At 48.4% G+C, this 12,080-nt stretch overlaps 1 protein-coding gene across 11 annotated transcripts in view; it reads left to right on the top strand.

Annotated features, from left to right (window-relative positions):
* Positions 1 to 11,424, top strand: part of NHSL1 (NHS like 1) — a 226,204-nt gene extending 214,780 nt beyond the window's left edge. For all 11 annotated transcript variants that reach the window (XM_032873031.1, XM_032873029.1, XM_032873039.1 and 8 more), the window contains 3 exons: positions 2,067 to 5,309; positions 5,827 to 5,959; positions 10,410 to 11,424. In XM_032873031.1, coding sequence (XP_032728922.1) covers positions 2,067 to 5,309; positions 5,827 to 5,959; positions 10,410 to 11,145 — 4,112 coding nt within the window. In that variant the 3' untranslated portion in view covers positions 11,146 to 11,424. The remainder of the gene's footprint in view (positions 1 to 2,066; positions 5,310 to 5,826; positions 5,960 to 10,409) is intronic.
* The last annotated feature ends 656 nt before the right edge of the window (positions 11,425 to 12,080 follow it).

Here is a 12,080-nt window from a genome sequence, read left to right as displayed (position 1 = left end):
ATTTTTGTTTTTGTTTTAAAGATTTTATTTATTTGACAGACACAGATCACAAGTAGGCAGAGAGGCAGGCTGGGTTGGGGGGGGTAGGGGTTGGGCAGGAGAAGCAGGCTCCCTGCTGAGCAGAGAGCCCGATGTGGGGGCTCAATCCTGGGGCTCAATCCTGGGACTCCAGGATCATGACCTAAGCTGAAGGCAGAAGCTTTAACCCACTGAGCCACCCAGGCACCCCAAGAAAAAATCATTATTTTAATAAGAAAGTTGTGCTGGGCCGTAGATGGTGGACAAATTGCTATATTTCCATTTTCAGGAGCCTAGAATGGTTTCATGTTCAAAATTGTTAACTGAGAGAATCAGTATATTGTTTATGGCTCTTACAGATAGTTCAAAATCTACCACTGATCTCATGTAAAAATGACTGCAATTTTGAAAGAAAAAGTTAGTAAAATCCATTGTTGAATGGAATAAGGTATCTTGAATATTTGGAATCAAACTGGTGCAAACTGATACAGCCAAACTAGTCAATTTCCCCCTTCAGAAATCCCAAGTGGCAAAAACTTTATCTTTTGTTTTCTTTCCTCAAAGTGGACTTTTCTCCTCCTCCTGCCCACTGCCCACTTCCTCTCTTTCTAGGGAAGAACCTTATGTGTATGTGTGTGTATCTGTCTGTCTTCAGTGAGTGTGCCTGGCAGAGGGTAGGGGAAGGAAATAGACGCTCTCTGCTAAAGATACAGGTATGAAAATATTCTCCATCATCACAAGTGAGGGAACAGGCACTTTATGCTTTATTCCTCATAGGGTGACATCTCTTTGTGGTTCATACAAGAACGTTGCTGCCATATTTGTAATATCCTTTGCTGTTCAGATGAGCAAAGTGCTTTATAGCCAGCCAGGGACAGTGGTTAATTCACGTGGGATAGGGAGGGAGTTCCCAGGAATCCCATCACCACCAGTGTCCTCACCCAAGTGAGCCAAGATGCTGGCAAGTACTCAGCTTGCATTGCTCAGCAAAACCCCTGCTGGAGATTTTTTTTTTAAGTTTTTGAAACAATGTAGAAAAAAACTGGTTATACTGTTATTTTTCAAGATTTAATGTATCCTAATGGTTACTACGCATGAATTGATTTTTTTCCCCCCTCTCTCTCCACTTTGGCTAAGTTGTTGGTTTATGTTTTTTGTTTGTTTGTTTGTTTTTTAAAGATGCTGTTCCGTTCTAGGTAGCTTGAAATCAAACTGTTACCTACACTTTAGGGTTGTTTTTGTTTTTGTTTCTCATCCATTTCCCTTAGTTTGGCCCTCTTGATGCCTTTTTTTTTCTTTCTTTTCTTTAAATATACCTACTCTCAGTTTGGTTGTAAAGCTCCAAGAAATGAGTAACTATAATTTGAGGAAATGCTCACTGGATCAGTTCCTGCTGCTTTCCCCCCACCAGAACACAACAGATTGCTTCTGGATTTTGAATGTCACTGACAGACAGAGGACAATGGTTTAAGATAGATAATGGAATGGTTGAAACACAGATGGGCCTGTAAATTACTTTTCCTTAGGATTTCCTTCTGACATAAAAAATTAATGTAATTAACACTGTTCTATACCGATATCCCTTGTAAATAGTGTCTCTGTAGCCTCCTGTTGAACCGTTCCATTCATCTGTCTTTGGGAAAGATGGTCACAGCTTGACAAGATGCCCTGCACAGTCACCTGGTGGGTGACAGGCCACCTTGAAATCTTTACTAAAAGGACATTCTTTGAAAAGTAGGTCTTCCAACAGGCACTCAGCCTTGATCTCAAAGAGAGTAACTGAGAATTCCATATGTAGCCCTTAGTCTGTAGGAGGATTTGAAGTACAAATCAAGAGACATACATGAAATTCCTAATAAAGGTTTTTACTTTAGGAGCTGTCAGTAACTAAACTCTCACTCTGGTGCCTACAGGAGAAAAGAAACTAGATCAAGTAGAAAATATATATATATATATTTTTAAATACAACAGGGTAAGAAGGGGATGAGGGTACAGGAGATGAATTAAGATATTTTTAGATAACAAGCCTCTTTCTGCTTTATCTCCAGCATCAGGCACGGGCCAAGATGATGTTGGGGGTCACTCAGTATACACCCCAGACCACTACTCTACACTAGGAAGGCTTGATAGCTCTCGGTCTGTGGGGCAGCGCTCAGAAACCAGGGACTCCAGCTGTCAGACTGAGGAAGTGAAAGTTGTACCACCTTCCATGAGAAGAATCAGGGCACAGAAGGGGCAAGGCATTGCTGCCCAGATGAGCCACTTCTCAGGCTCCTCTGGGAACATGTCTGTGTTGAGCGATTCTGCGGGCATTGTATTCCCTTCCCGCCTCAACAGTGATGCTGGTTTCCACAGTCTCCCACGTTCTGGGGCGAGGGCGAGTGTTCAGTCCCTGGAGCCACGGCTGGGTGCCCTGGGCCCCACAGAAGACCTGGATGGCCCTTACGCCTACCACAGTGATCACCCACAAGATGATGAAAACTTAGGACATTTCAGAGGAGCCTCAATGACTGGAATGCTTTTGAGGCCCAAGTCCCAGGCGCTGAGGCCTTTTGAGAATGTAATCAGCCCAGCATGTGTGGTCTCTCCTCACGCCACCTACTCCACCAGCATCATCCCAAATGCCACACTCTCTTCCTCCTCAGAGATTATTATTATTCACACTGCTCAGAGTTCAGGACAGCTGGGCAGCAAAATTACTAGCTCCTCTTCGTACACAAAGATAAAATCCAGAGACCACCTCCTCTCCAGGCATGCTAGTAAGGAGGACCATCAGCCTCCCAGTGGGAACTGGACAGAGGGTCACCCCAGCATTCTTTCACAGGCCTTAGATCCCCATTCCCCCAGTGCAACCACACTGTTGTCGCTCTGTGACTCAGCAGCCTCTCTAAATACGCCAGCACATCAAGAGAATGGATCCCAAGCCATGAGCTATAACTGTAAAAACCACCTGAGCTCTCCAGCCCATGCCCAGGACGTGGATGGCAAGAGTGAGTCCAGTTACTCAGGAGGTACGGGGCCCGGCAGTTCTGAGCCCTGGGAATACAGTGCCTCTGGTAACGGGCAGGCATCCCCACTGAAGGCACATGGGGCGACTCCTGGCTACTCCACTCCTGGGAGTAACGTGAGCAGCTGCAGTTTGGACCAGACATCCACCAAAGATGATGCCAGGTCCCTGTATTCAGAGGAGCACGATGGCTGCTACACATCTATGCAGCCTGACCCAGGGCGCAGATCTGGAAACCAGAACAGTAGCGATGGCTTTGGGAACCCCAGGCACAGTGTGGTCAACGTGTTTGATGGGAGAGCTCAGAAAAACCAAGGGGACCGGTCACATTTCCATGACAAGTCTCTCTCGCGGAATATCTCTCTGAAAAAAGCGAAGAAGCCGCCTCTGCCACCCTCGAGGACGGACTCCCTGCGCAGGATTCCCAAGAAGGGCCTCCAGTCAAACGGGCAGGCGCTGAACGAGAGCCTGATCGCCTCTCTCCAGCACTCGCTGCAGCTGAACCTCCCGGGCAAGGGCGGCAGCTCACCCTCACAGAGCCCCTGCAGTGACTTCGAAGAGCCTTGGCTGCCTCGCTCCCGCAGCCAGAGCACGGTGAGCGGGGGCAGCAGCATGACCTCGGCCACCACCCCCAACGTCTACTCCCTGTGCGGGGCCACGCCGTCGCAGAGCGACACGAGCAGCGTCAAGTCCGAGTACACGGACCCTTGGGGTTACTACATTGACTACACCGGCATGCAGGAAGACCCCGGGCACGCCGGCGGGGGCTGCTCGGCCGGCAGCGGGGCGCCGGCAGGGAATGGGCCAGTCCACCATGTTCACGAGGGAGCCAGGACCGTGATGCCCCAAGTGCCTGGTGGCTCCGTCAAACCAAAGATGACATCGCCGGAGAAATCTCACAGGGTCACTTCTCCGTCCAGTGGGTATTCCAGCCAGTCCAACACACCCACAGCACTCACCCCCGTGCCTGTATTCTTAAAGTCAGCGTCACCAGCAAACGGGAAGGGGAAGACCAAGCCCAAGGTGCCAGAAAGGAAGTCCTCTCTGATATCTTCAATCTCCATCTCCTCCTCGTCCACGTCTCTGTCTTCCAACACTTCCACGGAAGGGGGCGGGACCATGAAGAAGCTGGATTCGGTGCTGGCGTCTCCCCCTGCCGCTGCCTCTCTTCCTTTTCTTCCCTCACCGTGTCCTGCGGACAAGTCTCCTTTCCTTCCTCCTCCCCCGCCTTTAGCGGATTCCCCCAACGGCTCTCTGCCTCAGTCTCCCCTCTTCCCCCCTCCGCCGCCAGAAGTTCTCACTCCCTTCTCTCCCCCCACCAGCGCGTGCTTTCCTCCTCCCCCCAGGGCACTTAGCCCCCTTACTCTGGGTGCCCCTGCTTCCCTGCCGCCTGCCCCCGCTTCCGGACCCTCCTCAGCTCCCCCGCCTGCCCCACCCCTTGACCCCAAATGGATGAAAGATGCCAGGCCTTCTTTGAAAAAATCTGGCCAGCCAGAATGCTCCCGGGAGGCCTTCCGGCAGCCTCCCAGCAAGGAGGAGGGCAGCAGACCCCCCATGCCCCTGATAACCACCGAAGCGTTGCAGATGGTGCAGTTGAGGCCCGTGAAAAAGAACTCAGGAACCGAGCAAGCACTGTTATATGAACAAGTATCTCAGGAAAAACTAACTCCGGTTGTTCCCCAGTATCATTTAAAGCCATCTGCTTTCATGAAATCCCGAAATAGCATAAATGAAATGGAGAGTGAAAGCCAGCCTGCCTCTGTGACAAGCTCGCCGCCGACTCCTGCCAAGAGCTTGAGTCAGGGTCACCAGGACAGTGCAGCCGAGCGTGGCCTCCCGAGCCGCAGCCCGGGCAGCGCTGAGGAGTCCGAGGCTGGGCCGGGCCCCAGGGCCGCCCCGCTGCAGGAGCCCCCCGGCCCTTCACCCAGCAGGAAGCCGCCCCCCATTTCCAAGAAGCCCAAACTGTTCCTCGTGGTGCCGCCTCCGCAGAGAGATTTCACAGCGGAGCCCGCGGAGAACGTGAGCGGAGCATCACCCAGCCCCACGAGGGGAGAGGCAACAGAGAGTTGTAGAGCCAGGGCTGGTGCTGAGGAGACGGGCTCTGGCAGCTTGGTTCTCGAGGGAGGAGCCGCAGGATCCGCGTCCCCGGATAGAGTGAAAGCCAATGTCCCCATGGTGCAGCCCGATGTCTCGCCAGCCCCCACGCGGGAGGAGCCAGGTGCCGAGAACGGTGCAGACGGTGGAGGCAGCGTGGAGAGCTGCCTGTCGCTCCAGGACGGAGGGCGTGAGTATGCTTTTCTCTCTCCTTCCCCTTGGACCATATGCAGCCCCTGTAGAAGAGAAGGCTAGTGCGTGTCCCCGGGAAAGCCAGCAGCATGTGGGCTACCGGTGCCGCCACACACTCAGGTTACCAACTAGGCATTTTAAGAAATTAAAAAAAAAAAAGAAAAAAATGGAGATCTCAGGGTATTTATTGCTTCCTGAACGTCAGTAAATAGAGGGGTAGGGTGGTCTGCAGCAGACAGGATATTAAATAGCAAGGAGTAGTAGTCTCCCTTCTGGAGAGCTGCAGAGAAATGTTACAACAAGATTTAAGACAGATTCAGTAGCAGTTCTAGACGTCAACAGAAAAGAATGAGCTCTGGCTCTCCTGATCAGAATGGAAGATCAAAACGACAGACCCCACTGCCTGCCTGTCCTGTGGTCCTCCGTTGGCAGGAATGGCGGGGACAGCATATTGGGAAGCCTGGCTGAAGACTGAAATTCAAGTCACTTGTGCGTCCTGTGCTTGCTTCTTCTAGCTGGGGTGCCAGAGCCTGACACAGCTGGTTGTTCCTCCGAAGCCAGTGACTTCCTTAGGGAAGAAGGGAGTGATGAGGTGATGACCCCCAGTAGACCCCGGACCACAGAAGACCTTTTTGCAGCCATTCACAGGTATCTAAAACTCCTTCCTCTTAATTTTGATCTTTACAAGTCTACCTTTCTAAATGCTTCCTCACTCTGTCTTCCTTGAGTTTTTTCCTGTCACCCATTAGCTCGATCATTTATTTTTGGTGTGTTTCTGTATTCTTATTTCCTCTGACTCCCAATTTCTGTTTTACTTTGTTCACTGATTTTTATGATGATATGGGGGACAGAGACTCCATGTGGTGCCTTCTGCTCGGCATTGCGCTTGCTGGCAAGAAATGCAATGTGTCAGTCATATGACAGAGTATTTACAAGAATTGAATTACAGCAATGGATAGCCCAGTCCAGGATGAATGAGGCTGTTTTGTGGACATAAGCTACACAGACCAGCTCTACAGGACTTCTTTCCTAAGGGTGTGTTGTGTTGTGTTTTGTTTTGTTTTAAAATTATTTTTGTGTTACAGAAATTTCGGGATTTTTTAGTGCAGTTGTCTTGGCTCCTTAAATGTTTCAATACAAGAGTACAGTCTTTTCAAAGCAGAGTGGAAGGAATTAAATTTGTTATTGTATAGTGTTAGTGCCATCTACTGGCACGAGAAATTGTTGGGTTTTAAAAATGTAGAGTAAATTTTTCAAAATAACTGCCTGAACTGTTATACTTTTTACATGTGGTCGCCTTAGAGAGTGAGTATAATTTAGCACGAAAACTATATACTACCTTTTTTCTGGTTGTAAACAGCCTGTACTCCCAACAGTGTCATTGTAGGGATTGATAAGGTTGTACATGTTGCAAGTACTTTGAAACACAACGCTGTACAAACCCTTTGCTTCCTTCTCGACTTCTTTGCCGCAGTATTTTCAGATAATTCTTACGAATGTCCTTACGAATGTCCTTCTGCCGCCAAGGCCTTACACAGCACTGAATGGAGGTCCCTTTTCTTCTTCCGGAGACAAAGATGCCCATAAAGTCATTTGATTCTCTGTGTAAATTCTCTTGTGTCAGGACTGTTTTCCCTTCTTGGAATTTAACTGAAAAGGCTATTGCGTGAGATGAAAAACATAGGACTGTCCTGATTTGAAATTCCCCATGCAGCATATAAATATCTAACTTGGAGGGGAGTGGTGGAACCAAGCGAGGGAGTTAGGTGTTTGTCAAGAATTTTGTTCTTTACCTCTTGACTCTAGTATTGATATAATATCCCCAAAGCCCCTAAAGACTGCCTCTTCTTTCTGACTGGTATCTTTGATCTCATTAGAAATCAATGAGGTAAATGGTACATACTCATCCTGTCTGATGGCTGAGTAAAATTAAAGAGGGCACGTGATATGATGAGCACTGGGTGTTATATTCAACTAATGAATCATTGAACATTGTATCAAAAACTAATGATGTACTATATCCTGGCTAATTGAATTTAAATTAAAAAAATCAAACAATCCAATCGGAAAAAAGAAATAAAGAGGTAGCTGCTTATGAAACTGTTTCTCAGAACAGTGAAATGAAAATGCTACATACTTTGAAGCCAACTTTAGTGGCATTTCTAGAAGTTTATACAGCTGTTTCTAACTCTCACCGTGCTAGACACATAATAAGCACTTAATAAATATTTTCTGAATTAAATGAAACCGATTGGAATTTAACTCTTAGGAATTCTTCCAAGACTCGACGTCTTTCATTTAGTCTGGAATGCACTGGGTTGCTGAACACATAGGCATATAGATTTATAGTAGTGGTCCCCAGAGAAGACGTGTTGCTGATGGCTCTGTGTACTAACTACTTGGTCTCAGTGAGGAACCCAACTGTTGTGGGGCCAAGTTGCTATGTGCTTTTCCAAAAAATATACCAAAGTTCACATCCATATTTTACTTTGGGAAGCTTCTTAAGGCACCAAGAAATCTGTGGTTTCTCCTACTAGTGAATTCTATCTACTGCAGACGTGGAAATCTGCCAGTCTCTATTATTCTGCGTACACATAGTAGAAATAAAGGCCAAGTAGGGTATGGATCACAAAGAGAGCAAGGACACCTGCTCATTTTTGTTTTAGCATCGATAATGTATTAGCAGACATAGGAAAAATCCATCTGAAGTCTGATTTTTAGGGCTTAATTTTATATTTGTCAGCACTAAGCTAATAATTTAAAAGAAGGAGTATCTCAGCTGTACCACAGCCTTCAGATTTTATAATGCAAATTAATTCACTTCAGATTTAAAGCCAGATGGAAATGTGGAACACCAGTTGAGGTGTGAAATTTTTATATTTATTGAAGTAATTAGTTTTCAAGCCCATGTTAACTGTTTGAGCACTTTTTATAGCCCTCTTCTTTAGAAATACACACACAGTGTATGTGTGCGTGTGTATATACACATGTATACACATACGTTTATGCCGAGAATTCATAGAACTCATATGTTTAGATTTAATTCTCATTTTTGGGCAGCTGCTCTTGAGAAACGACAAAACTTTTATAAATTCCCATTTCCTATCTTAATTTGAAGTCCACAGTTAAAGGCCATAACTTGAATCAGAGGTAGCCAGGGGCTTGATGTGTGGGTCTTAGCACACCCTCACCTTTTAAAACCCAAACAAGAACTTAGGCTCCAAAGTGGTCCCTGCAAGGATCCGGTGAACAGAGCTGCCCTTGAGAAGGAGCCACTAGAGGTCGTGAGGTCACGTGCTGCAGGCGGGGAGATACTGCATCGAGTCCTCATTCTTGGAGAAGGCTGTGTGGCTTCGCTCTTTGGCCTTAGTTACCTTCTCTGGTCAGACGGGCTGAAGTCATTTCCAGCTCTGAGATGCTGAGACGTTATTTCTGTCGGCTGGTCAGGAATGTGTGCCAGAGCGCTGCTCTCTGCTGACAGCGGAGCAGGGCCATTGACCTAAAGTATCAGAGGCCCAGCTCTACAGCCTCCAAGGGGCCGGTGCCATGTCAGCTCTGGCTGCCCTTCACACTTTGTTTTTAGCCTTCGCCACTTCCTGTCTTCCACTTTGGGGGCTTCCTTTTGGCCAGAAGCATGGAGAGGACCCAGGGAGCACCAAGCCCCCAGCAGCCTGCAGGGCCCATCCTCTCCAGTGCCTGGTTGTGCAGGCCTGGTCAGAACAGCGCAGAAGCCTGGCTTGGTGGCAGGGTGGAAGAGCTGGAGTTCCCTGAATGACAGTTTGGTTAAGCACATCCTTCCTGCCCGACACTCCATAGCTGTTATTAGCACTCATCTTTATTGGTAAAGCGTGAGCTCTCCACTGTTTATTTCCCCTTCCAGGTAGGAAACTGGGTCAGAAACTTCAACTTGCCCAAGGTCACAGAGCGCGGTAACTTGAGTGTGGGATTTAACCCAGGTCTGTGTGACTCTGGGGTTCTTTAGCTCACTGAAGCCTCACAGACCTGTGAGGTTAGTATCCTGACCCCCATTTTGCAAGTACGAAAGCGAAGTTGCAGCATAGATGAGTAGCTTGCCCAAGGTGCCACAGCTGGAAATGCTCAAATTCAGTTCTTTGTCTGTATATACAATAGCATCCTCTTTATCTTTCCCTGCTGCATATGCTGGAATTTTATAGCAAACAAAGAGATAATACCCGTGTCTTTATTTGATTAAATGTACCGAGTTTCCTTAAAGCACCTGCACTTAGCTGAGAGATTCCTTGCAGACTGAGTTGTTCTTAGAAAGAGATCAGCAAGGGGCCCCTTGGCTCATCTGCTTTATTACCCCTGACTCACTCTTGGTACAAGACACATGGAACAGTGAGGTTCTTAGAGACTGAAGACAAGAAGCACCCCCAGGCAACATTTTACTTGTCCCTACCGGCCCCTCCTCTTTCACATTATCCCCACATTCCTCAGATTTTCTTGATTGGTGGAAGGTTGTCTGAAACCAGTCAGGCAACAGAATGTGGTGTGGAAGGTTCACCCTTGTTTTCTGGAAAACGGGATTTTGAGAAGTTGTCATAGGGTCCAGTAAGAGCTAAGGAAGACGGGTTTTATATCAGACTCTAGAATGACGAATAATGCAGAGTTGTAGAGTCATTCTAGAACCTGAGGGTGGGGGTTTACCTCAAGGTAGGCAATATTTTGGGGGTTGGCTTACCCATTAGCCCTGTTCAAGGGCTAAGGTCAAACAAGAAAAGAGTAGAGAAAAGGATGGTCGGCACTGAAATGCTCTCAAGATCAGTCCAGTATAGGAGAGTTACATAAAAATGACAATTATTTGTAACTTTTGAAGTGATCCTCACCAAAATAAGTTAATACTCATGTCTGAGATATGTTTCAAAATAATCCAGTGAGGGTAGAGATGAAAGAAAGATGGCCATAAGTTAATCATCCACCATAGCAGCGGGGTCAGGGGCTCACGTGATAACACAATGAACTATTAAAGTAACTCTTCACAAATGGTGATGTGAGTATGCAGTGAGCAGCGTGGTTGTGACTGATGTCCCTTGGTCCTCTGGGAGTTAACCTTCATCTTAATGTCATTAAATCTCAGATCCAAGAGGAAAGTCCTCGGCCGCAAAGATTCAGATGACGATCACTCCCGGAACCATTCTCCTTCCCCTCCAGTGACACCCACCGGTGCTGCCCCCAGCCTGGTGTCCCCAAAACAAGTGGGGTCAATTCAGAGAAGCGTCCGTAAAAGCAGCACCAGCAGTGACAACTTCAAAGCTCTGCTGCTAAAAAAGGGGAGTCGCTCAGACACCAGTGCCCGCATGTCTGCAGCTGAGATGCTAAAGAACACAGACCCTAGATTCCAGAGGTCAAGGTCAGAGCCTTTGCCAGACAACCCCGAGAGCCCATCCAGCTGCTCCCCAAGCAAGAACAGAAGGGCCCAGGAGGAGTGGGCCAAGAACGAAGGCTTGATGCCCCGGAGTCTGTCCTTTTCGGGCCCCCGGTACGGCCGCAGTCGGACCCCACCTTCTGCCGCCAGCAGCAGGTTCAGCGTGCGGAACCGGATCCAGAGCAGCCCCATGACCGTTATCTCGGAAGGCGAAGGGGAGGCCCTGGAGCCGGTAGACAGCAGGGCACGTTGGGCCCTGGGCACAGCAAGGGGGTGTTCCCTGGATGGACTGGTAGGGGGTGAAATGGACCGGGGCAGCCTGCTCTGTGGTGGGGAGCCCACCGCCTCCCTGCAGACACAGGGTCCCAGCCCCACAGATGGGCCGGTCCGCGCCGAGGGCACAGATCCAGCAGAACAGAGTGGAGGTCCTCTGCGGGAAGAGAGCTAGGGACGAGAGCCTGACTCTCCCAGGTAATGCGAGGGAGGCATGCAACATGTGGCTCTAGGAAAGCCCCGGCACACAGGTACCCTTCCCTGCCTGGCCTGCGGATCCCACTCAGCGTTCGCTCCGTTCCTGCCCTGGGCGCCAGCGCGGAAGAAGAGCATCACATAGGACTCACTTGGCACTTGCCCTGTGGCTTAAAAGCAAGTAGAAGCTTAACTTCTTAAAGTGCTTCCTGGGGAAGACTTTTTTTTTTTTTTTTTTTGCAAAATGCTGGGTGTTTGTATGGAGGGGTGTGTGTGTGTACATTTTGAACACTTTACATGTTTAAAAAAATACACACATATAGCGTGTACAGAAGTAGAAGGAAACACAGTTAAGCTGGGTAGAGGAATGGAGGCTTCTGGACTAGGTGGTAAGAATCGCTTTAAAAGTATCACGTTGTCAGAAATTAGTGAGTTCCCGAAGAAGGGAGTGAGAGAAGCGTTCCTTCTAAGAAAGAGGGGGCCTGTGTGTGGGTACCCCTGCAGAGGACACATGGCGGTGCAGGCCTCAGTGTGCTTTCCATGTGAGCCATGTCATGATGAACCCAAAACAATGGGAAAGGACTAACGGACTAATGGGTTCAGGTACTTTTTTCTTGGGGGGCGGGGTGGGGGACTTTGTTTCCTTTTCGTGAAATTGGCAAACACGTGGAGGGGACACGCTATAACTCGGAGCCAGCTGCTGGTGCAGACATAAACTCCCAGCTCTCAGCCTGACTTTGAGACACGTGGGTCCTTCTGTACTGAATTCCCTCCTTGAGGAGCAGCATAGGCCTCCTTGAGGCTAGCAGTGAGATGGGCATATGCGGGAAGGGTGAGCGACGAGGGGGCACGTGAGACACTGCTGGAAGCGGTTTCCTGCTTAGTCAATAAAACTATTTTTCAGAATTAAATTTG

The sequence above is a fragment of the Lontra canadensis genome, unplaced genomic scaffold, assembly GCF_010015895.1.
Source record: "Lontra canadensis isolate GAN:19392208 unplaced genomic scaffold, GSC_riverotter_1.0 scaffold47, whole genome shotgun sequence".
Classification (NCBI taxonomy): Eukaryota; Metazoa; Chordata; class Mammalia; order Carnivora; family Mustelidae; genus Lontra; species Lontra canadensis.
Note: the sequence above shows the minus strand (reverse complement) of the source record. Positions and strands in the feature narration are given on the sequence as shown.